Raw genomic sequence first — 24,067 nt, forward strand, 5'->3', positions numbered from 1 at the left:
AAATCCTACTTTTTGTATTTAATAAAAATCACTTTTTACTTATTATCTCAGACAAGTATTAATACCTGGGGGAGCAAACAACTGTGCATATCTCTCTATCAGAGTAATAGAGGGTGAACTATTTATAAGTTTACCCTGTATAAGCTTTCTGGTACCTGCTTTCAGGTAAGCCTGCAGCTTTGGGGCAAGTAATTCAGACCCTGGGTCTGTGTTGGAGCAGGCGGGAGTGTCTGGCTCAGCAAGACAGGGTGCTGGAGTCCTGAGCTGGCAGGGAAAGCAGGGATAGAAGTAGTCTTGACACATTGGGTGGCAGCTCCCAAGAGGGTGTCTGTGATCTAACCCATCACAGGACCATCATGAATGTCTTTGTAGCCTGGTAGTACATAGGAGCCCCAGGCATGGCCCAGGAGTCCATTGTGCCAGGCACTGTGCAAACAGAGAATACAAAGATGGTCCCTGCCCCAAACAGCTTACAATGTAGTTTTAGGTTCTACATCTGGCCATGAACCCTCTGCTAATATTTGGGTTTTACAATCACATTTTCCTATTTTTAAAGACATTTTTCTCTGCCATGTTTTCATGTGACAGATCCAGTGATTAATAGATGACACGTGAAACTGACTCGACACAAAGTGTTGACAAATGGTCAGGGTGTGTGTGTGTGTGTGTGTGTGTGGAGAACAGAGGAAAACTCTTTCATTTATAGTCATCTTAGATGTTACTCCTAACAGTAGCTGACAGAACATGTTTAGACAGAAGTGCTGCTGATGATTTATTTATCAGTACCATTATCCCAGGCACCTAACTTCCCTAGGTTCCTTTAAAAATCCTTGACTGTTTTTATTACAGTAATGCCCAGAGGCCCCAATCAGGGATCAGGACCCCACTGTGCCAGGAGCTGTACATATCCATAGGAAGGCATAGTCCCTGACCCCAACAGCTTATCTTCTATTTTTTTAAATTGCCAATGTCCCATTAAAGCTGCAGTAAAAGGCATAATAAGCTGCATATACCACACTACCCTCCTGTCCCTTTTATTTTTAATATAGAGGGAGATCTGTGCTCATGTTGTGGTTGAAGATGTCTGTCAAGAACAGGCTTTTGGCATTTGTCTTCCTCCAGTCCCTTTTTGAGGGTCACCTACTACTAGGGGACTTATGGTGATTTTGCAGTCCGTCCCCCCCCGCCCGCCCGTCCACCCCTGGAGTTTGCACGTTTCCATCTTTTGGAGTGATCACACTCATTTGGTGGAGCCTTTTGCAGTCCTTCTGCCCTTCTACAGATTCCTATCAAGCCCAAGGTGCAGGACAAGCCCTTAGGAAGTTTGTGAATGGTGTTTCAGATATATGTGACTATGGCAATGCACCTTTCATTAGCCCCATGTCTGCATCCAACACAGATTTCCAATTTGTTATTAATCCCCTACCTTCCTCTCCCCAATCCAGCAAAGGGTGCCCAGAGCTCCAATCCACTTTAAACTTGTTCAGCCAATTTCTGCTGATCAGTGAAGGCCCATTTCCTTCTGACACAATTAACTGTAATTTACAGTGACATGCAGGCATCTGAATTCTTACCTCTCCTTTATACTATGACTTTTGTGCACTCGCATCCATTTCTCGCCTTTCTACCTGATGAAGTACTGGCATTCCCACTCCCTCAGCAATCCCAGATCCTGCTGCCCCTGGGTCAATCCTTAGTCTCACTTTCCCATAATTTACACTTACATTAACCCAACATATGACCATCCTTTTCTATGTTTGTACAGCACCTAGCACAATGGGATCATGGTCCATGACTAGGGCTCCTAGGCCATTATACAAACAAATAATAATAAATATGTAGTATTGGCACTAATTTTGATCTGCACCATTATGGAGATAACCTAAGCTCACAAACTGCTTCATCAAGAAGCAGCAAAAATCCCTGATACAGGATCGTTGTGGCGGGGCGATGACTCAGCAGCACAGCACCTCCTGCTGGTCATCCAAGGAATTAGCTCTTTCCAGCCCAGAGCACCCTCTGCAGGCCAGTGTCTTGCCTGCTGCTGGCCGTGTGTCCTTCCCGGACCTCAGTGTCCTTTGCCCAGGGGTTCTGCCCACCACAGTACCCCCTCACTCTGGGTCTCCCCTCCCGGGGAACCCCCAACTCCCTAGCCCCACCTCAGTGGCTGCTGCCAGTCATCATCTAGCCCCCGCTCCCTGGGGTGGGCTGCAGTCTATAAACCACTCAGGGGGTTGGACCAGCTGCCTCTGCCTATTCCTGGGCTGCCCCTCCGCAGCCCTAATACCCTTGTGGGCCCTTAACTCGGCCTGCAGCCTGGGGCTTTGCTAGGCTGGAGCTCCCCAGCTCCCTCTGCCCTTCCCCAGCACTGCTCCACCCTGGAAACCCTTCTCAGCTCCCAGACAGCCAGATGCTTCTCTCTCTAAAACTAGAGAGACTGTCTCAGTCTCTGAGCCTCAGCCCTCTTATAAGGCCAGCTGTGGCCTGATTGGGGCGTGGCCCCACCTGTGGCTGCTTCCTCCAATCAGCCTAGCATTTCTCTGCCACAGCCCTCTCCAGGGCTGCTTTAACCCCCTCAGGGCTGGAGTGGGGTGACCACCCTGCTACAATCTTCCATAGTCAAACAGACAATTGGGTGGTTCACATTTGTAGATGTTAATGATTTCTTCTTTGCACTGTAGTGGCACAAGACATGCCTCCCTGTCTCCTCTCATCACAGCTACTAAACTGAAGCTTATGGAAGATACAATGCTTTGGTTAATACAATATACCTAAGCAATGGAAACATGGATCCACCTGACTTGGTGTTGTCACTTGTAATACAATGAACAGTACTGACTTCTTTACCTGTGACCTTCCTAGGTTTGGTGTGTTGGCCAATGGCAAAGGGACCTTCTTAAATTGTAGAGGATTTTCCTTTGTGGACTCAAACCCTAAAGCTGTAGCTCTTTCAAGGATGAGTTCCTTTGTATGAACAGTGCTCTCTTTTAATGCAGGGTTTCTGGTCTCAGAACCAAAAATGACCTGATATTTGTTACACGTAATCATCAGCACTACTGATAGAAAGGTTGAGAGAGAGACTCACATAATAACGATTGTGTTTCACATATATAATTATGGAGGCCTCGGGAGTGACCTCATAGTTCAGGTTGCACTGAGATTTGCATGTAAAACAGGACTAAAATCCCTCTGTGTCATGCTTTAATGGTGGAATTTAGTCTCAAGATTTGGCCCAATTAAATATTTTCTAACCTTTGTAGAGGTAATATTTGTAAATGCTGCTTTTTGGAAATCCTGCACTGTTTTCCACACATCTTTGGGTTCCTCTAGCTAAACTGCAAATGCCAGACTTCATGCACACGGGCACATTGTGAACATCTGAGACATAGGCCACATTTGAAATTAGATTAAAAAAGAGTAGTCATGTAATGTACAACAGCCACAACAGCCTCTGTTAATCATCACAACACACCAGCATACAGGGCCGCTCAGAGGATTCAGGGGGCCTGGGGTCTTCGATGGCGGGGGGCCCCTGCCGCCGAATTGCCGCCGAAGACCCGGCACTTCGGCGGCAGGTCCTGGGGCGGAAGGACCCCTGGCCGCCGAATTGCCACTGAAGACCCAGAGCGGAAGAAGCTCCGGCGGCCCGGGCCCCATGAGAGTTTTCCTGGCCCCTGGAGCGAGTGAAGGACCCCACTCCAGGGCCCCCAAAAAACTCTCGTGGGGGCCCCTGTGGGGCCTGGGGCAAATTGCCCCACTTGCCCCCGCCCCCTCAGGGGTGCAGAAAGGAAAAGGTTTTGCCCCAAACAAAAGTATCTTAGCACAAGTGGAATTACTCTGTGAAATGACCCTGCTCTACACAGATCTAGCACTTCTCTGATTTATTGCTGTCTGTATAGCAGTAGCACCTAAGGGCTGCAGCAGAGATCAGGACGCGGCTGCGCTGAGCAAACACAGACTGAGAGAGTCCCTGAGCCAAAGAGCTCCCAGTCTAAACAGACAGGACAGACAAAGCGGGAAGGGAAACAGAAGAGAAGTGACTTGCTCAAGGTCACACAGCAGTTGGTGGCAGAGCCAAGAATAGAACTCAGCTCTCTTGATGTCCAAACCCACTAAACCATGGCACCTCTCAATTTGCAGAACAGTGATGGTTGACACTGTGCCACAAAATACAATCTATAGGAAATCCTGCAAGAGGAGGTGGGGATACACTTAGATTCCAAGGTAGAGTTGGCTGGGTTAGGCAGGGGCGGCTCAAAGTTATATTGGGACTTCATTCAAAATGGCAGGCTCCTTCCATCTCCCTTACCAACTCCTGTTCTCAGTTCCAGTCGGCTCCTGTTTTCCACTCCCTCCGGAACTTCCTCCCAAGTGAGGCAACAAGAATGGCCAGCTGGCAGCACTTGGGTGTGTGCCTCCTTGTCTCTCACTTGTGGGTCTGCCCCGGGTCCTCTGACCATGGGCTCTACCCCTGTTGTTCAGATGCCTTGTGGCATGATGGGCACCACTGAAGTACGACACAGAATAATGAGCAGGTGAGCTGGGCGAATGGTATGCAATGCATGTAAGGGTTTCTTTTGGGCTCACAAAACATTTGCAAACTACGGTGAATGTAGAGTTTGTAAACGCTTGCCCAATAGTTTGGACAAATAATTTTCAAACTGTTCACTTCAGCTAGGTCATTCGCTTTCCCTGGCATGTGACTGGTCACATAGTATGTTTTCTACGCTCTGCTCGTGTGGCTGAAACTACTTACCAGAATAATAAGGCACTTTGGGCACAAATGTTTAAAGAACACTAGTGCTCTTATAACTATTCACAAAAATTCACAAACGAGGAACAGCATGACCCTACTCTGAGTTTGAGAAATTTCTTCATGGATAGACTTGCGCATCAGTTTTTCTATTATTCAACTAGCTCTTGTTTTCTGAACGACTTGCACAGATGATTCCTCTTTCTGACCTGTGTTGGAGGGACAGTGCACTATGGGTTCCCCTTTATGCACATTACTGTACGTCTGTCCCAAACGAACTCATTTCTGGACCACACATGGTAGAATCTGAAGAGCAGACAGAGCTCTTCTAGTCCACTAAGGACCTCACTTTGCTAAGCCAGCTTCTCCTGGGAGGTGTCGAAATATTACGGTGATGCGAGATTGTACAAAACCCAACGGTAGGTAGATCAAGGACCCTAAAGCCAGAGCCAGTCCTGGGGATACATGCTCTGTAAGGTTTTTTGGGTGGTGTCTCCCTGAAACTTGGCTTAAACATCAAGGAGACCAGTGACTTATTAGGCAGACCTGGCTCTGCCCTGATCCCTTCCGCAGGATTGCTGCATTGAAGTCCTGAAGTTCTGCCAGAACTCTGGCAGAGGAGCGCCCTGCACTGGGTGCCACTCCTCCCACATCTCCTATCTAGAGGGGAAAGGAGCAAGGCACAAGAACGACAGAGGCAGCCAGCAGCCCAGCCCCCCCCCCCCCCCCCCCCCCCCCCGGGATTTCCTGCAGAGAAGAGCAAAATCAGAGACAGTGGTTCCTGGCCTTATCCCTTCCCCTCATCCTGGGGAGAAGCAGTGAGTGTCTTCTCCTCATGGAGAGACAAGGGGAAGGATTAGCTCCTAGTTGGCTTCCCCCTCAACCCTTCCAGGATAGAGAGGACCTACCCTGGCGGCTCTCCTCCCACTCTTTCCTGCTCCCCTCACCCAGTGGAAGAGTGGGGGTGGCCCCTGCTCGCTTTCTTGAACAGAGGAGCGGGCAGGTAGGAGGAGTAGTAGCACCTCTCCTGGCAGGGGCTTTTGCTTGTCTGTTTCCCAGAGAATCAGGGTCTAGCAGGGAAGAACTAGGGGAAGAGAATCCATTTGGGCCTGGGGAGGGGAGCCATTTGTGTGTCCGCATGATAATATGAATGTGGGGAAGGCTGGGAGGGGAGTCACTCTGGACCTGGAGTGTGTGTGGGGGGGAGTAGGGGGCTGGCTTCCTGGCTTGGGAAGGGATACAGTTGTGCATGTTGGGGGATGGGCTGACGGGGGATGGCTAACGAGGGTGGGGAGAGGGCATGCGTTCCCCACAGATGAGTTGTGTGCACCTTTGGACGGTGTACAGCCACTGCTTAATTTGTAATGAAAGAGGTGATGGGGGTCATGTAATTTTTTTACTTTCATAACTGAAGGGGCAAGCCCAGAGGTGCTGGGGGGCTAGGAACTGCCAGGCCCAGAGGTGCCGGGGGTCTATGAACTGCCAGGCCCAGAGGTGCTGGGGGGCTAGGAACTGCCAGGCCCAGAGGTGCCAGGGGGCTAGGAACTGCCAGGCCCAGAGGTGCCGGGGGTCTATGAACTGCCAAGCCCAGAGGTGCTGGGGTGGGGGGGAGGCTATGAATTGCCAGGCCCAGAGGTGCCGGGGGTCCCTGAACTGCCAAGCCCAGAGGTGCCGGGGGTCTACGAACTGCCAAGCCCGGAGGTGCTGGGGTGGGGGGGGAGGCTATGAACTACCAAGCCCAGAGGTGCGGGGGCTCAGCCCTGGCACAAATTAAGCCCTGTGCATAGCAGCACCGCCACCATTAACCTCCATCCCTAAGGGGGGGTCATTTTCAGAGCCGTGTCCCCGCTAAGCCAGGGGGAAGGCGGCTGGATTTTCTTTCTTTGCAAAGCACAACGGGGGAAAGGCGGAGGGAGGAGGCCAACACTGAACACCCCCAATACATCGATCTGTCCCCAGGCCCTTCCCCTCCGCCGGCTTCCCCAAAGCCGCACGCCTGGAAGGCGCTTTGGCGAAGCCGGGGGTGCCCCTCCCCGGCTCCCCCCGCCCCGAGAGGCAGGGACAGCGTGCGCGGCGGGCGGAGCTGCAGCGGGCGGGCGGGCGGCGAGGGGGCTGGCCAGACTGCGGAGCGCCCTTGCGGCTTTTCCTTCCCGAGTCTCCGCGCTGCCTGCCCCGGCCCTGCCATGCCTCTCTCCGGCCCCGGGCGGCTGCCCTGCCCGCCGCCCCCGGCCCCGCGCCCGCTCTGAAAGCCGGCCAGGCTCGGTCCCGCCCCCGCCCCCGCCCCAGCCCGGGCTCACGGCCGAGTCCCGGGGAGAGGATGGTGCAGAAATCCCGCAACGGAGGCGTGTACCCGGGGGCGACCGGAGAGAAGAAGCTGAAAGTGGGGTTCGTTGGGCTGGATCCGGGCGCCCCGGATTCCAACCGGGATGGGGCGCTGCTGATCGCCGGCTCGGAGAGCACCAAGCGGGGCAGCATCCTGAGCAAGCCCCGCTCCGGGATCTCCGGGACGGGGAAGCCCCCCAAAAGGAATGCCTTCTACCGCAAGCTGCAGAATTTCCTCTACAACGTGCTGGAGAGACCCCGCGGCTGGGCGTTCATCTACCACGCCTACGTGTGAGTAGCGACCGCGGGCGGCTTGGCTGGAGATCGCAGCCAGGACAGGGGGCAGCCCGGGCGGGAGCTGATCCCCCGGGGGGGGCTAAACCCGAGCTGCAGGGTGGCAGGTTTTAAGCGCCCCCTCCCCTTTTATTTTTCACGCTGGCCTGTCTGCATCTTGCAGCTCGGAAACACCCGCTGAGCCAGCCGCTTTTGAGCCTTCCCTTCCCGAGCCCTGGCTGCGCTGCCTGCATTGTGTGTCGTGCCTCGCCTGCCTGGGCCCCAATGCAGGGTGCAGTTCTTAAGAAGGATGAGGGGGAGGGACCCCCTCAAAAAAATCAAACAAGCAGCCCTGCAAAATTGGAGGGTCGCTTATCCCAGGAAGACTGATCGCGACGATGCACATTTCCAGCCCTGAACGGTACCAGAGGCAATACAAACACTTCTGGTTCTTAGGTGAATACACTCGCCTAGCTCCTTCGCTTGTATAGCTGGGGGCTTGCCGCCTCTGCCTGATCACAATGTGCTGTGGGACATGACTTGGTTCTGATTTAGGTGGAGCAGTGGCTGGGTTTTTTGTTTTTGTTTTTTTGGTCCATCATCCTAGCAATGCTGTTAGCAGCAAGGAACAAAAAAAACCTGGCCCAGGCGCTGCTGTCTGTGCTGTGTCTCCCTTCTCTACCTCACCAGTCTGCCCTTCCGCTATCCCCAGCTTTGGTGGATCTGTGTCTGGCAGCATTTTGGGCTGTGGACTGGAAGGTATGATGGGCAGCAGCTAAAGTAGTGCTGTGTCAGGGAAGAAATGCTGGTCAGTGTCTGATTCCTGACAGCAGAGACAGGGAGTGGTAGACAAAGGAGCAGTCCCAAGGCAGACGTTTGCACTCAGATGCCCTTTATTTAACAAGTAATATTTGTATTCCACTGATCAGTTGGAAGAAAGCGCAGATCAGCTCCTGTTGTGTGTGGGAATATAAAGGGGATGCCAAGCTGCATGATGTGCTGCTGTGTTACTGCAACTCCCTTCCCTCTGGGAGTTTCCATGGTCCCCACCAGGCTCTTCTCCAAACCTGATGTAAGGCGGAGGCATGTGTCTGGCTTTTCCTTTTGTTGTGGTAGGTTTTGGGTTTGTTTTGAATTGAGGGTTCGCCTCCCCCCCCGACCTGTTTTTTAATGTTTTTCCCTTTTACGTGATGGCGATGGTACCAAAAGGCGTTGGGAAGTGCATTCAGGTGCTCAGCCATTTTGTAAGTGGAAGCATTTCAGAGAGATCTTGTTGCTGAGTAAACTTGGACGATGAAATTCTGGCTCCACTGAGGTCCACGGGAGCGTGGCTGTTCACTTCAACGGGGCCCAGGTTTCTCCCAGAGAGATCATAACTGAGTGAGAAGCAAATCCCGCCAATATATCTTCATTTCTCCATTTGGTCCACAATTAGAATACGTGTTACCCAATATTCAGAGCTGTCAAGCACCTTCAGCTCTCATGGGCTTCCCTTGCTCAGCACTTCCGAAAATCAGGCTCGTATTTTGTGAACAAGCCCTGTGTATGTGTGCCCAGGATACTTGATGATGAAATACACATAAAGGCTTAATCAGTCCCCAGGGGCTGACACTGTAGCTGTGATAGCCAGTGTGATTGCAGGAGTCAGGATAAAGATGACACAAGTGGAATGGGATGAAAGTAAAATGGCACATGGCAGGTTAACCCCATGCAAAGAAGCGTTTTTAGTACAAAGAGAATAGTGTAGCTAACCTGTCTGACTCTGGTGTGATTAATCCAGACAGCCACACTGTCCTGAATTTATCTCCTCAGGGCCCCTTTCAGAAACAAAGCTTTATAATGTCACTTGCTGTTCCTGAAGGAGTAATGGGATGATCCCAGATTCATGCAGCTACAAACTTTACATCATCCCTCAAAGTCCTTCCCCAGAGGTGAAATCCCGCCCCATGCAGAGGACCATCACAAGGCCTGTACTACTGAAGTCCTCAAAACCGGGCTTAAGCGGGGCTTAGACCTTGTGGTAAGTGTCTGAATTTCACCCTCTATGCTCCGTATGTGGGCACCACGTCCAGGGAATAAGTGTTTTTATTTCCACAACCCTGTGACGCACCTCCCCTGAACTTTTCCCACCTATCCTCCTCTCTCAGGAATACTTCAGCGCATTCCAAACCTCCAGACGTGTTGTTTTTTAAAGGCTCTGCCACAAAAATGTTTCCCCTCAAGCCTCGATCAGGAAAATGCAGTCCAAGCTTATACTGCATGCAGTGCTGGACCAGTGACCATTTCAAGGGCCCACATGTCGTGATGCTTCAGACGCGTGTTACACAGTACGGGGAAGCTGCCAAGCATTCTAGTCTTTTGGCACATACTTGTGCCAGAGTTAGCCCTGGTACGTTGCTCATTGACAGATGTAAAGAACATAATACACATCTAGACGAACGAAAGCCTGTGCACCAGTTTTGCCCCATTTGTGTTTGTAATTGTTTATTTGTATTACATTAGTGCCTAGAGAACCCAAATAACACTAGTCCCTTAGGGTAGGTGCAATACCTACATGTAGTGAGAGACAGTCCTTGCTACAAAGAGATTACGGCTAAGTAGGCAAAGCAGACAAAGGGTGAGAGAGTAGAGGCACAGGTAGGTGAAATGACTTGCTTAAGATCACACAGCAGGGCAGTGGCAGAGCTGGGGTCAGAATCCAGGTCCCTTGACTCCTAGGGCAGTGCCCTAGCCACTAGACCTTGCTACCTCCTCCCTCAGTTGAACCTGTTTGGGGAGCATAAGTGGTGCATAGGCCTTCCGCACAGGAGTGAATTTCATCTGAGATGCAGATGTATAGTATTGGACTCAGCTTCCACCAGGGTGCGGAGCTCTGGGGAGTTTTCATGCGCCATCGTGCAGGTAGTGAGTGCTTCACCCACTGAAATGAAGGCAGGAGTGTTTGTGTCAGTGATTAGACTCTCAAATATTGTCTCCTTACAGCGAAATGTCCTAACACATTTGTCTCCTATGTTGAAAAAATGCACATGGATTCTATTTTAAATGCAGATAGATGCATGTAACATGTACATCTGGAGCACCACACGTTAGAGTCTGACATCACACAGTGAAGTAAACTGTTGTACGTCTAAGTGCGCATGGTATGTTCATTTCCACATGCAGGTCTCAGCCAGGATTTTTCTTGTTTTTCCTCGTTTTTGACCCTCACATCTCACACTATGATGACTGTTTAAAAAAACAAAGGAAATTCAGTCCAAAAATGTAGTTAAAGCAGTATTGTGATTGACTATATGAAAGCATATATGAAAGTTATGGCACACAGCCATATAACAATTGGGACTGATCTGCTTTGTCCTCTGTTCCACTCCCCTAGCTGTAATGGCATTCTGGGCATAAAGGTGCTTTCTCAGCCAATGCTAGCTCCGCATGTTCTTGTTGGACCTTGTCTTCTTTCAGGGATGAAGTATGGGATTTGGCAAACCACAGCAGTGTGCTGGCATTCTCTTGACATTGTGTGGGTGGCTGGTACTTTGGTTTTAAAAGGTCAGATCCCCTGAATTTCCTCTTGGAGAGGTGAGCAGATAGGTAGCTTCCCGGTGATCAGTTTTCACAGCTGATGATTAACTCACCACAGGAATCCAAGTGAGATGCAGTCTCATCCCAAAGGGTCTACTTCCCTCTGGACATGTGCTGTTGCCCCTTTGTGCCAGTTTGGGGGCAAAACCACGGACTATTCTGTGTCTCTGTATTGTGATTGATTTTTTTGACACCTTCCCCAGGCTAACACAAGTGGTGGCCTGTTCATAGGATGTAAAATGGGCCTAATTTTCTGACCTTGGCCTTCACTTGTAAACACACAATTTTGCACAAGCACTTTCATGCACTAACAGCCAAGCATGCAGGGGACAGAATTTTCATGTGCAAAACTGTCTGCCGGAGTGAAGGTTGGGTTCTGCCCCCACTGAAAAGCAGTCCCATTGTATCTATGATTTTCACTGGATTATTTCTCTCATGCCCGCTCTACTTCTTCTGTCAGAGTCTGACCAAAGCATGGGGCCTGATACTGCCCCACTTACGTACCAACAGAGGCTTTTCCTGGGAGACAGCTGGTGCCTAGGCCTTGAACTGGCTGTCTACACAGAGGTTGTGTGGGTGGCTGGTACTCGGGCTTGAGGTTGTCTTTCCCTTTTGCCTATTTCACATATTTCTTCAAATTCCTCGATCTTGCTCACTGTAATCTGTTCATAGGATGCAATATCTAGTATCCTGTCTTCTGACAGTGGCTGCTGCCAGATGCTTCAGAGGGACTGAACAGAACAGGGCAATTATTGAGTGATCCATCCCCTGTTGTTCATTCCCAGCTTCTGGACGTCAGAGGTTTAGGGACACTCAGAGCGTGGGATTGTGTCTCTGAACATCTTGGTTAATAGCCATTGATGGACCTATCCTCCATGAATTTATCTAATTCTCGTCTCAATCCAGTTATACTTTTGGCCTTCACAACATCCCCTGGCAACGAGTTCCACATGTTGACTGTGCATTGTGTGAAGAAGTGCTTCCTTTTGTTTGTTTTAAACCTGCTGCTTATTAATTTCATTGGGTGCCCCTGGTTCCTGTGTTATGTGAAGGGGTAAATAACACTTCCTTATTCACTTTCTTGGCACTATTCATGATTTTATAGACCTTTATCATATTTGTCTCTTTCCCAAGCTGAAGAAGTGGGCGTACCATGAATTTATGTGGTGGCATTATGATATTTTCTGTCTCATTATCTATCCCTTTCCTAATGGTTCGTAACATTCTGTTTGTTTCTTTGAGTGCCATGGCACATTGCACAGATGTTTTCAGAGAAAGATCTCTTTCTTGAGTGGTAACAGCTAATTTAGACCTCATCGTTTTATAGGTATGATTGGGATTCTGTTTTCCAATGTGCATTACTTTGCATTTATCAAGATTGAATTTCACCTGCCATATTGTTGTCAGTCATTCAGTTTTGTGAGATCCCTTTGTAACTCTTCGCAGTTAGCTTTGGACTTAACTACCTTGAGTAATTTTGTGTCGTCTGCAAGCTTTGCCCCCTCATTGTTTACCCCCTTTTCCATATCATTTGTGAATATGTTGAACAGCACTGGTCCCAGTCCAGATCCTTGGAGGACCCTGCTATTTACCTCTCTCCACTTTGAAAATTGACCATTTATTCCTACCCCTTGTTTCCCATCTTTTAACCAGTTACCAATCCATGAGAAGACCTTCCCTCTTAATCCATGACTACTTACTTTGCTTAAGAGCCTATGGTGAGGGACTTTGTCATAGGCTTTCTGAAAGTCCAAGTACACTCTTGTACACATGCTTGTTGACGCTCTCAAAGAATTCTAATAGAATAACGAGGCATGTTTTTCCTTTACAAAAGCCGCATTGACTCTTCCCCAACATATTGTATTCATATGGTCTGATAATTCTGTTCTTTACTATAGTGTCAACCAGTTTGCCAGGTGCTGAAGTTAGGCTTATCGGCCTGTAATTGCCAGGATCACCTCTGGAGTCTTTTTTAAAAATTGGCATTACATTAGCTATCCTCCAGTCCTCTGGTACAGAGGTTCATTTAAATGATAGGTTACGTAACACAGTTAGTAGTTCTGCAATTTCATATTTGAGTTCCTTCAGAACTCTTGGGTGAATACCATCAGGTCCTGGTGACTTATTACTAGTAAATTTATCACATAAGTATGTGCCTCAAGCTGATTTTTTTTTTTTTTAAATTTCAACCAAAATCATTCATCCATTTCTCAGAACAAGGTTGGGAGAAAATACAGTGTTTTACCCATGTTAAAAAAATTACAACCATGTTTAATACTTCCATGTTCTGCTCCACTACAGTGTTTGTGAGAGAACAGGGTTAGGTTGGTGCAGTGAAGCCATATCAAATAATGCAACTTTGGTTTTGGAGTGTCTTTCCTACAAAAACATGGACTCATTTCTGTTGGTGTTGAATTCTCTTAATTCCCACCAAGTCAATGTGAGCTGATGGCACTCAGCACCTGGCAGGATCAGGCCCTGTATCACATAGTATTTTGCACAGTTACAGGTTATTGACCTCACTTATGGCTTCTGGTGATCAAGGGTCAAAAATGGCGTAAGTCTCAAATGAAAATAAGCAAATTATTCTGGTGACCTTAAGTCGGTCTCCCGAACATAGTTACAATAGACATTGTTATCTAGTTATAACAGACCCACATTACAAGGGGGATGATTGGCGATCTCACTGCTGCTAAATAAAGGTATCGCAGATTGGCACAGAAGCGTATTGCATATTGCGGGATCTTGCCAGCCCTCTATCTGGCTCTATCCAGTGCTGTTAGATCTTCTATTTCCACAACTTCAATTATTTAAAGGGACACTAATTATATTCTAAGTAAAAATAATTGAGCTGCACTGACAGTTACCCTATGGGGAAGAACAGACCCTTGGGATTGCAGAGAAGTACTTTTTCTTTAAATGCGGACCCTCAATTGTCTTTCCTTTCCATCCAGAGTCCAGGGCAGGAGTCATTCTTCCACAGTAAAAATGAATGATGCCATGTCCTCACCTCACTGAACATGCCAAGCGACTTCAGCTCCCCACACAATTCCGTTAGCTCTATCCTGGCCAACCAGAATATGACACCTTATAATATATAACTTGAAGAAGCTGGGGGATCATATCCATTTATTATAAAGCACCGAAATATAAAAGTGTGGACGGCTTGATGGGAAATATCTCAAGCAGAAGTCATGAGCTGATGTAGAGAGGAGATTGCTTTATCGTAACCTTTGGGCTTTTTTAACTGCATGACAGCCAATAGGGAGCTAAACTAAGCAGTTCTTCCACCTATCCACCAGCTCTGTCTGGCTTCAGTATTTCTAAGGTGCTGTTGGCATGTTAGAACCTTTCTCCCCTAAAGCCTGCTCTTTGGTTATTACTAGGGTGCCTGGCCTACTTTTTAAAGTTATTTTCTGACACTCCCCCTCCAAAAACCCTAAACCACAAAAAAAGACTTTACGAACAAATTTATAATCAGCAATTCATGTGGAGTATTGTGTTCCCTCTGCACAGTGGAAGCCCCAGCAGTTCTTTCAGAGGGAGCCCAAGCTAACGAACTAATCTAAGTCCCGGAAATTTGCTGACATTTGATGGCTGTGGCACATGCACAAAGAAATAATGCAAAAAGCAGCAAACCCCGTAGAACCACGTCGTTTTGTGCAGGCACCTGGTGGGGAAACAGGGCTTGCAGGGGGAAGAGGTTGACGGCAGGGATGGGGAACGTTAAGGATATGGTATCCCTTTAAGGTTTAAAGGAAGAGAAAGTGCAATCAGGATGAAATCCATTATTTCAGGGTTGGCTGTGCAACCCCTGTGTTTTTAAGCATTTACAACAGGACTTCTCCTAGGGCTTAGTGCTCTCTGGTGTATGGAAGAGAAATGATCCCTTAGGATGTCACATGGGGGTAAGAAGCAATCAAAGGAATTTAAGAAAGAGAAGATATAGGCTGAATACCATGAAATTAACTGACTACAGAATAACTCCCTGCGTGAATGGGTGGGATCCCTATTACTTGAGACATTTAAAATCTCTTTGGATTCCACAGGAGGTGATGTCCTGTAGGCACCAACCTAACTCATGCCCTCTATAGAAAGATAATTTCTTATAAGGGACAATCTTACTCCTGGGGTGGGGAATGGATTAGATGATCTCATAGTTCTTTTTCTTCTGTCTCCTTGCTGTGCTTCTCTGAGTGTTTGAAAGATACACCAAGAATGATGTGTATGAAGCTTAGTTGATAAACAGCCTTGGATATAGCCTGAACCTTAAAGAGCCCTGTCTCGAGTGATCTGTTAGTCCCATGACAGATTGTTCTATAGGATCTCATGGAGTGGAACTGGTTAGCAACCTTGATGTGCCACAGCTATGCACTTGCACAGTCAAAACCTACTGAGACTGATGCTCTTTCCTTTGCTATTAGAGCTCTAACTGGATTACAGAAGACAAGTCACTCAGAGAGGCTGCTGTTTTGATTAGCTAAAAACAGATTAACAGTGTCAGCGAGATACTCAGTTGTTTCAGCTCGACAGGTGCCCAAAGGCAAAGTACCCACATTTCCTGTGTGGATCATGCATCTTAAAAAGGATGTAGTCAGAGTGCCAGTGTGTGGTGTTTAGATGCTGCTTGTGATTATTAGAACTAGGAGCACTGGCCGTTGGGAGTCTGAAAGGACAGGAAGGAGGGGGGAGGAGTTGAGGCATAGTGAGAGTTAGAGGGTGCAGCAGCAGCTTGGTACAGAGGTTTCCACTGTAAAAATAAAGTCCTGTTGAAGTTTGTTTGATACAACTCAGATACTCCGGTGGTGAGGATGGTATAAGAACTGAAATGGAACAGGAATAGAAAACAGAATCTGGCTTTGATATGCAAACTAAAAACCAGACTGAGAAGACTTTGCAAAACCGAGCCCCAGCCCAGGTTTGGTCCATTTCTGTAGAAACTAGAGGTGGGTTAAATACAGAGCCATTGTTCCAACCCCCCTGAAATTCAGGCAAAATGAGATCTAGAGCTGAGCCTCCCCAGGTTTTGGTTTTTCAAAGCCTAAACCCAGCTGATGAGGTTCCGAGAAACCAAACCAACCACTGGTGTGTTGCTCAGCTCCCTGAGTGAGGTGTTCTTTACAAAGGGACCTTTATAACAGACCCTAATAAAAATGTGGGAGAGAATGCAGGAGTACAGAAATGTGGGAAGGTGTGATAAGGAATCAATACCTATGGAACTATTTATTATTAATCATCATTATTATTATTTTATTATTAATTCATTAATCACCGTAGCACTTAATAACCCAATCAGGGCCCACTGTGCTGGGTGCTGTACAAATACATAGCAAAGAGACAGTCTCACAGATCTTACTCTCTAAACATGTGATGAGAGACAACGGTTGGAGATGGATAGTGAAATGAGGGGAAGGACCAGGTTACAGTGACAAAGTAAGCGGCAGTCACAGCCTGCCTGCTCCCCTACCATTGTACTAAGAGGCGTTAGTTGCAGGATCACCAGGGTGAATCATGAGACGTTTGGCACATTGTCGCTTGGAGAACTGAGGTTTATTCTCTCTTCTGAGTGTGTGTGGACTGGCCACTAGTTCGAAAGGAGGAGACCCTCTTAGTTATGAACTTTCAGGCCAGTGAATTTCCGGATACCTCGTTTGTAAACGGACTCCTGCTTTCCTGAAAGCTTTGTTTTATGGTGCTCTCTTCTTATAGCTGTGCCGCCGAGGGACGTGACAAAATCAGAGCGAAATACAGCTGAGATAGCTGGGGTTACTGCCGTGCACTGCAATAGCTTACAGCACTAGGGCAGTAGATAAGAACACAGGTTCTGCTGATGGGCTGTCAGTCCTTATGAAGTTATTACCGCCCACAGGGGGAAAGCCTTACCATAAATACTGACATACACGGTGACTCGTACGTACAGAAACTACCCCGTCTCATATTTCAAGAACGAGTAAACCTAGGAGCTTGTTCCCTAGTAGACACTCAGCCCGTCTCTTTATTGTGATATCTGTTCAGTGCAGCTGAAGGGTAATTTCAATACCCAGTGCAACAGGAAAATATAAAAGTCAAAGAAAAGATTAATTAACGTACTATGTAGTAAAAAGTAACGGCAATCCATATTTATTATGCTAACAGTGTCCCCAGCTGAAATAAGAGCTCCATTGTGGTGCTGCACATACACATGGTAAGAGACCATCCTGCACCCAAAAAGTTTATCAAAAAGTATCAGAAAGACAAGACAGATGAAAGACAGGAGAAAGGGCTGCAGCAGACAGCTATCAGGATGGTGTCTGCCCAAACATCATCTTGGTTCCACTCTACCGTTTGATGTTATTTCTGTTTTGTTTTTTTTCTGGTTTTGTTTGTGGGGTTTGCAAAAGAATGTCTGAGTTCTTGGGGCTGAGGTGGGGTGAGGAGAAGGCAGGAGGGGAGGCGCTAATAGGAACGTGGAGTGGTAAAAACAAGCTTATTCAGATTTTCCAGCCCAATAGGAAATTGATGCTGATGATCCTGAACATCCTGCTCAGGAATAACATAATCATAAATATCAATCTCCAGCATCCTCTGTGTTGTTTTTCATAAAATGTGGCCTTGGCCTGTGTTTTGTCCCAAGTGTTGCTGATGGTGCATTTGAGGAATGCTGGCTATATCCTTCATGTGGGGCTTAGGTGGCCTGTTATCTCTGAGACACATGCATATCAGCAAAATGTCCAGTTGCATCAGTTTCCGTTCCCTTTGTCAATGACGCGGTTCTTGAGAACCCCCCATGATAAGATACTACCGGACTGCTGTCCACCCTTTGCCTGGACCTGGCTATCAGTGTCGCAGCCTACAGTGTGCTCATTTGCCTTCAACAATATCTTTAGCTACAATACGGTACATAGATCCAAGGATTCCAGTTGAGTTTGTAACACTCTGTACCTCAAAATAGCACCCTGGAACCCCCATTGTGATGGGTTGGATCACAGAAACCCCCTTGGGAACTGCCAACTGATGTGCCAAGACTATTTCTGCCCCTGCTTTCCCTGCCAGCTTGGGACTCCAGCACCCTGTCTTGTTGAGCCAGACACGCCAGTCTGCTCCAACACAGACCCAGGGTCTGAACCACGTGTCCCAAAGCTGCAAACTTAACTGAATGCAACTTAAGAAGTATTCCTGTCTTTAACATTCAGATGCCCAACTCTGAATGGGGGCTAAACCACAAATAAATCCACTTTACCGTGTATAAGCTTTATACAGGGTAAACTCATAAATTGTTCGCCCTCTATAACACTCAGAGAGAGATATGCACAGCTGTTTGCTCCCCCAGGTATTAATACATATTCTGGGTTAATTAATAAGTAAAAAGTGATTTTATTAAATACAGAATGTAGGATTTAAGTGGGTCCAAGTAGTAGCAGACAGAACAAAGTGAATTACCAAGTAAAATAAAATAAAACACACAAGTCTGAGTCTAATACAGTGAGAAAACTGAGTACAGATAAAAACCTCACCCTTAGAGGAATTCCAGTAAGCTTCTTTTTACAGATTAGTCTCCTTCTAGTCTGGGTCCAGCAATCACTCAGACCCCCTGTGGTTACTGTCCTTTGTTCCAGTTTCTTTCAGGTATCCTTGGGGGTGGAGAGGCTCTCTCTTTAGTCAGCTGAAGACAAAATGGAGGGGTCTCCCAGGAGTTTAAGTAGACTTTCTGTTGTGGGTGGAGACCCGCTCCTCTCTCCTATGCAAAGTCCAGCTCCAAGATGGAGTTTTGGAGTCACATGGGCAAGTCACATGTCCATGCATGACTCCGCTTTTACAGACAGCAGCCATTGCTTACCTGCTACTTTGAATGTCTTCATATAGACTTCTTATGTGGATTGGAGCCTCCCAAGATCCATTATCCCTTAAGTGCTTCTTGATTGGGCACTTAATTTGCACATTCCTTTCTCAAGAAGCTGACCAAATGCTTTACTACGGTTACTTAAAAATCAAGCCAGTACACAGCTAATATTCATAACTTTGAATACAAAAATGACACATGCATACAAATAGGATTAATAGATTCAGTAGATCATAGACCTTTACAGAGATATGTTACATGGCATATGTAGCATAAAACATATTCTAGTTATGTCATATATACATTCATAAGCATATTTCCATAAAGCCTTATGGGGGGCACCGTCACACCCGTATTCACCACTCTGATAGGATTATGATATGTTTTGTCTGAAGTATGCCTTGTGAAGTATTATTTTAAAAAGCCTTGATTTGTGGAACATTAATACCTTGTTGAGTGGTGTGTACTATCATTGGATGTGAAGTTATGAAGTATTGCTATGTGTGTGTTACTGAAATACATTGTGAGGTTGGGACACACCCACAGCTGGCCTTTTAGTGGCAACAAAGGAGCAACTATCCCTGGCCAGACAGGTGTTGATGGCCCATCAAGAAGAATCCACTCGCCCAGAGACCTGTGCAATGGAGGTGGCCTAATCCCCCATCCAGGCAAAGATCTTTTTAGCAGCTGGAAGAAAGCAGAAAAGAGGGACAGTGATATCATCACTTGGCCTCTTCCCCACTCTCCCATCTCAACACCTGGAAGATCGTCTGGAAGAAAAAAGACTTTTGAACTGGGGTGATTGGTCCCAAGCTGGGAAGGGAATCCAGCCTGTGTATTGAGACCTGGGAGCTGCCTGTAACATCTATTAGGGTGAGAGACAGCTCGATTCAAATCTTGCTTAGTCCATAGAATTTAGATTGCGAATTTATTTTTATTTCTTGTGTAATCAACGCTGATCCCTATACTTATAATCTGTCTTTCTGTAGTTACTAAATCTGTTTTATATTTTATCTAAAACAGTGTGGTTTTGGTTGAAGTGCTCAGGGAATCACAGCTCAGATTACAACGTCCACTTTCTTTGACAAAGTGGCAAACTAATTAATGAGCTTGCACAGACTTGAGCAGTGCAAAACAGTATATTGCTGGGGTGCAAGGCTGGGGTGAGCTGCTGGTGCCTCTCTCTGTATTATTCGCGAGTGGCTTAGAGAGCATTCATGCAATTTCGCTGGGTGTGAGGCTCCACATGCTGATGGCTGAATAATTGTAGCTCCTGGGGGGCGTTGGTTGCTTGTCACTGGCATAGCTTTGTGGGAGACAACCCAGGCTGGAGAATTAAGGGGGCAGAGTAGTCCCACAGTTCCAGGTTTCACCCCGGGGATTCCGTTACAGTTAATTTCTACAAAGTGCATATCTTATGGGCAATGTAACTGCTTCCTGGAAGAAATTAATATTATTTTTGATGACTTGTTAGGCCAATGACCTTGTGGTGCCCTATGACAGATATGGCACATGCTAGTTTTATTTTCTGTAATCAGGTACGTGTCTGTGATGAATGAGTGCACCAAATTTTGAGGTTCCAGCTCTAAAGGGCACTTATTATATGGGTGTAGTTCAACAGGGTAGGTTGAACAGTTGAGATCAATTAGTTCTTGCAAAATCTGGCCAAAAGTTCTAGCCTGCACAAACCCTATGCTGTTAAAAGTGCTAGTTCAACACTCTGGCAGTGGGTGTATGTTTGTGGATTGATCCACGCTCTAGTGTCCCAGCAGAAACTCTGATTTCTGTTGGGCTGGTCCAATGCAGAATAACATACTCCAGTAATGAAATGGCCACTGACCTTATCTGGCTTTAGCAGTGAACCTGTGCGTGTGGCGAGGTTGGTCTGGTCTCTGCAATTCAAATTAATGCAATGTGTGCACATAAACTTGTTGTGGGTTTGTACAGAGCCTATGACAATGGGCCCCTAGGAGCTACTTCAGTACAAATAAGAAACAGTAATAATAATAATAATAATGAATGAAAATACCTGAAGGTAGGCTCAGAAGAAGAAGGGTTTTTTTTAATCAATGAGATTCATTTTATATCTTGCTCTTGCCTGTTTAGAAATGTGAGCACGATATTGATGGTTCAGCATTTAATAAAGGGAAGGGTAAGAGAAGTGAATCAGAACCACCAGTTCTGTTTTGTGCTGCTGTTTTATGGTGCATTCTGCAGCTAGGTGTGCTTTTGAATTTGACCAACCAAAGTACACAGTGAGATCAGTAGTGCAGTTGATGTCTAACACCCTGATCCAGCCAAACCGTACACATGTTGCAGTTACAGAACCTGTGCTAAGTTATGAGGACCAAAGTGTCACAGTTATAAAGCTAGGGCAGTTGGAGGTATCAGGCTGATGTAGCTGTTGAGCTGGTAAGTCACTGTTTTGTTTCCTTTTCATAGATCCTTCTTGTTTCGATGTGTCTGACACCACTGGAACTGCCATAGTCTGTCTAGCCAAATCCTCCTAACTAGACCTTTGCTCATGCCTCAGCATGTTGATTTGAGACTCCTGAGTCATCTTGTTAGGCAGAGAGCTATTTATTTCAGTGTTTATATTACATTTCAGAAGAATGGGTGTACCTCTTCCACTCCCGGACCCTGCCCTGTCTCTTTATATGTACTCTGGGCTTGAGTCAGCAACCCAGAGAGCCTCAAAACTGGCGTAAGCCGCAGGAATCTCCGGACTGCTTAGCCTCTGCTTAGGCAAAGGGGGCATGACTAGGGGAACAGGAGCTTGTCTGTGACATCCGTTCACTTCAGTGATCCCTGGCTGCTAGAACAGCCCTGGGTGATGTGTGTGTTCTGGGCAACTGGTGTAAGTTAGAGCAGACCTCAGGCTACTCTAATTCACAGTCAGGAACAGGGGGAGTGCAAAGGGGGATGAGATCCACTTTTTCACCCCTCCTGAGATGCACCAAGTGCAGCTAGGAATCTGAGCTTCTGTGTATATTATTCGCTGCAGTCTTATGGAATCATCATGGCCCCGGTTTTCAAAGACAGAGGCACAGAATATGCACGTGAACAGTTAACTGTGTCCTTAAAACCAGTATGTACGTACACAAATTGGGTATTTCTGGGCACAGATTCCCATCTCTGTGTGCAACTGCCTGAGCCACAACCTCGACCATGGGTTTTGTAGGAGCAGGTAACTGTGCATAGGGCCCCCGTACAAAACCTTGATAATGGTCAGGCAGCTGGTGTCCTGGGACTGCTGCTTATCACTGACCAGCATCACTTCACTGGTATCTTTTGCTTCCCCATCACTTTATTGAATCCATCTGTTGTCTCTCACCTTAAACTTAGACCTCAAGCTTTTCAGGGCAGGTTCTGTAGCATCCTTCTGTTTGTACAGCACCTAGAAGTCAAATAATGTAAATGCCTTGGAGGGGATACCCTTTATTCACACTGAATAGCCCCTCCCACTGAAATTAATTGGGCTGCTCATAGATTAAGAACTAGATTTGTAAAGGTATATAGGGAAATAGGTCCCACTGAAATCAAAATGGGATTTTAAAAATCTGGCCCTAAGGTACTAAGTGTGAGTAAGGATGGCAAAATCTGGCTCTGTCTTAGGAGATCTCTCCGTCTTGCTACCAGGACTTTGTGCGGTCACCTATCTCCGTAGTATCTGAGTGCCTTACTCATAAAAGTGATAGCAACAGTGAAAGTCAGTAGTGGGCTTCATGGCATTTCTGAAATGTCTCCCTTTTTGGGATAAAAACCTCTACTTTTGCTTTATTAAAAATGTAATAAGTGTAAACATTTATACATAAATGTACATAATTCTATGAATTTACTCTAATTTTTAAGGGTTTTTTTCAGGGTTTGTGGCTGTTGATTTTTTTTTTTAGTTGGTTGGATTTTTTTGTCTAGGAGGAGGTGAGGTACTTGAGATATTTTTGAGCACATCTCTCTCTCCCGTGGCATAATTAGTGAGGCCAACCTGTAAATAAGGACAGACAGCTCAGGTTTCAGAGGTGTACACAATACATGAGCCATCTGCTCAAAATAGGGCCTCACAGTGTATTTGGGGCACTTTCCCCTAGGTCCATTTCTCATTTTGGTCCATTTCAGTCTCTCAGAGTGCGGACTAGGTGCACAACAGTTCCGAATTTGGAAGAGCAAGAAATGGGCTCGTCCATGTAGGGTGACCAGACAGGAAGTGTGGAAAATTGGGATGGGGGTGAGGGGTAATAGGCGCCTATATAAGACACAGCCCCAAATATCGGAACTGTCCCTATAAAATTGGGACATCTGGTCACCCTACGTCCATGTAATGGATCCCCAAATATCTGGAACGTATCCAGCTTCCATAAGGAAGTGAGGTCCTTTTCTAGTTAATGGCAGTGAGTGCTTATCCTAAAGCTGCGTTCACACCCAATTAGGCATTTCATTCTGAGCCAGCGGGGAGAGTCCTCATGTTATTATGTCTTAAAACTAAATTGCTAGTGCTTCATGCGGACTGCACAGCGGAAGCCGGGGGGACTGGGGAATTTAATATGTATTCTGTGCAAAACAAACTTTGTTCATGTGACCTTGCAGCTGTGGAGTCAGACACACAAATTCAAAGTTGTGCTTCCCCCAGCACTAGGATCTCACTCTCTTTTGCACATGTCCACTATCTTATATTAGGGACTGTTGTGTAAAACGTGTGTCTCTGTATATGCAATGCAGTCAGGATATGGTTACTATGACAATCAGACAGATATCAGTATCGTTGTTCTGTCTCTTAAGAGGTGCTCAGTTACTCCGGGGAGGAACACAATATAAAAACCTAGATAAATACATAGTATTTTCTGACCTCTTTGCATTTAAAGTCTCCATCAGAAATTGCATTCCCAAAGGTCTTTGCATTGGATTTCTTTGGTTTTCCCTTTTATAATAAATAAAAAGAACTGTAAGCAATGGCACCCTGACCTCTCACATCAGCTGTCGGAGTCAATAGGTGGTGTGAGATTCAGACAATCACATAGCCAAATAAATACACGTTTAAGTGAACAGTTTTCCTGGCCTTGGGTCATTGCAGAGTCTGGCTGTTAGTTGATCTGAACGGAACACAATGGAGAGGTAGGGTTGGGAGCTGGAACACACCCGCTTGCAGTAAAATCCGCGGGAGGAGGTTAAGGGGTAAAAACCTCATGAAGAGCCTTTTGTGGATCCTTGGTTATTCCAGGGCGGGGGGACTGAGTTTGTCCCCAGGGAATGAGCTGCAGGGCTCATCCCCTGGAGGATCCCCAGGGAGCTTCTGTAGGAAGTCAGGGCTTCCTGGCCTCCCACGTTGA

At 46.8% G+C, this 24,067-nt stretch overlaps 1 protein-coding gene across 10 annotated transcripts in view; it reads left to right on the forward strand.

Moving 5' to 3' along the window:
* Positions 1–7,070: 7,070 nt before the first annotated feature.
* KCNQ2 (potassium voltage-gated channel subfamily Q member 2) overlaps positions 7,071–24,067 on the forward strand; it is a 124,425-nt gene continuing 107,428 nt past the window's right edge. For all 10 annotated transcript variants that reach the window (XM_044985316.1, XM_044985324.1, XM_044985323.1 and 7 more), the window contains exon 1: positions 7,071–7,366. In XM_044985316.1, the coding sequence (XP_044841251.1) occupies positions 7,071–7,366 (296 nt within the window). The remainder of the gene's footprint in view (positions 7,367–24,067) is intronic.

This window comes from Mauremys mutica, chromosome 13 (genome assembly GCF_020497125.1).
Source record: "Mauremys mutica isolate MM-2020 ecotype Southern chromosome 13, ASM2049712v1, whole genome shotgun sequence".
Classification (NCBI taxonomy): Eukaryota; Metazoa; Chordata; order Testudines; family Geoemydidae; genus Mauremys; species Mauremys mutica.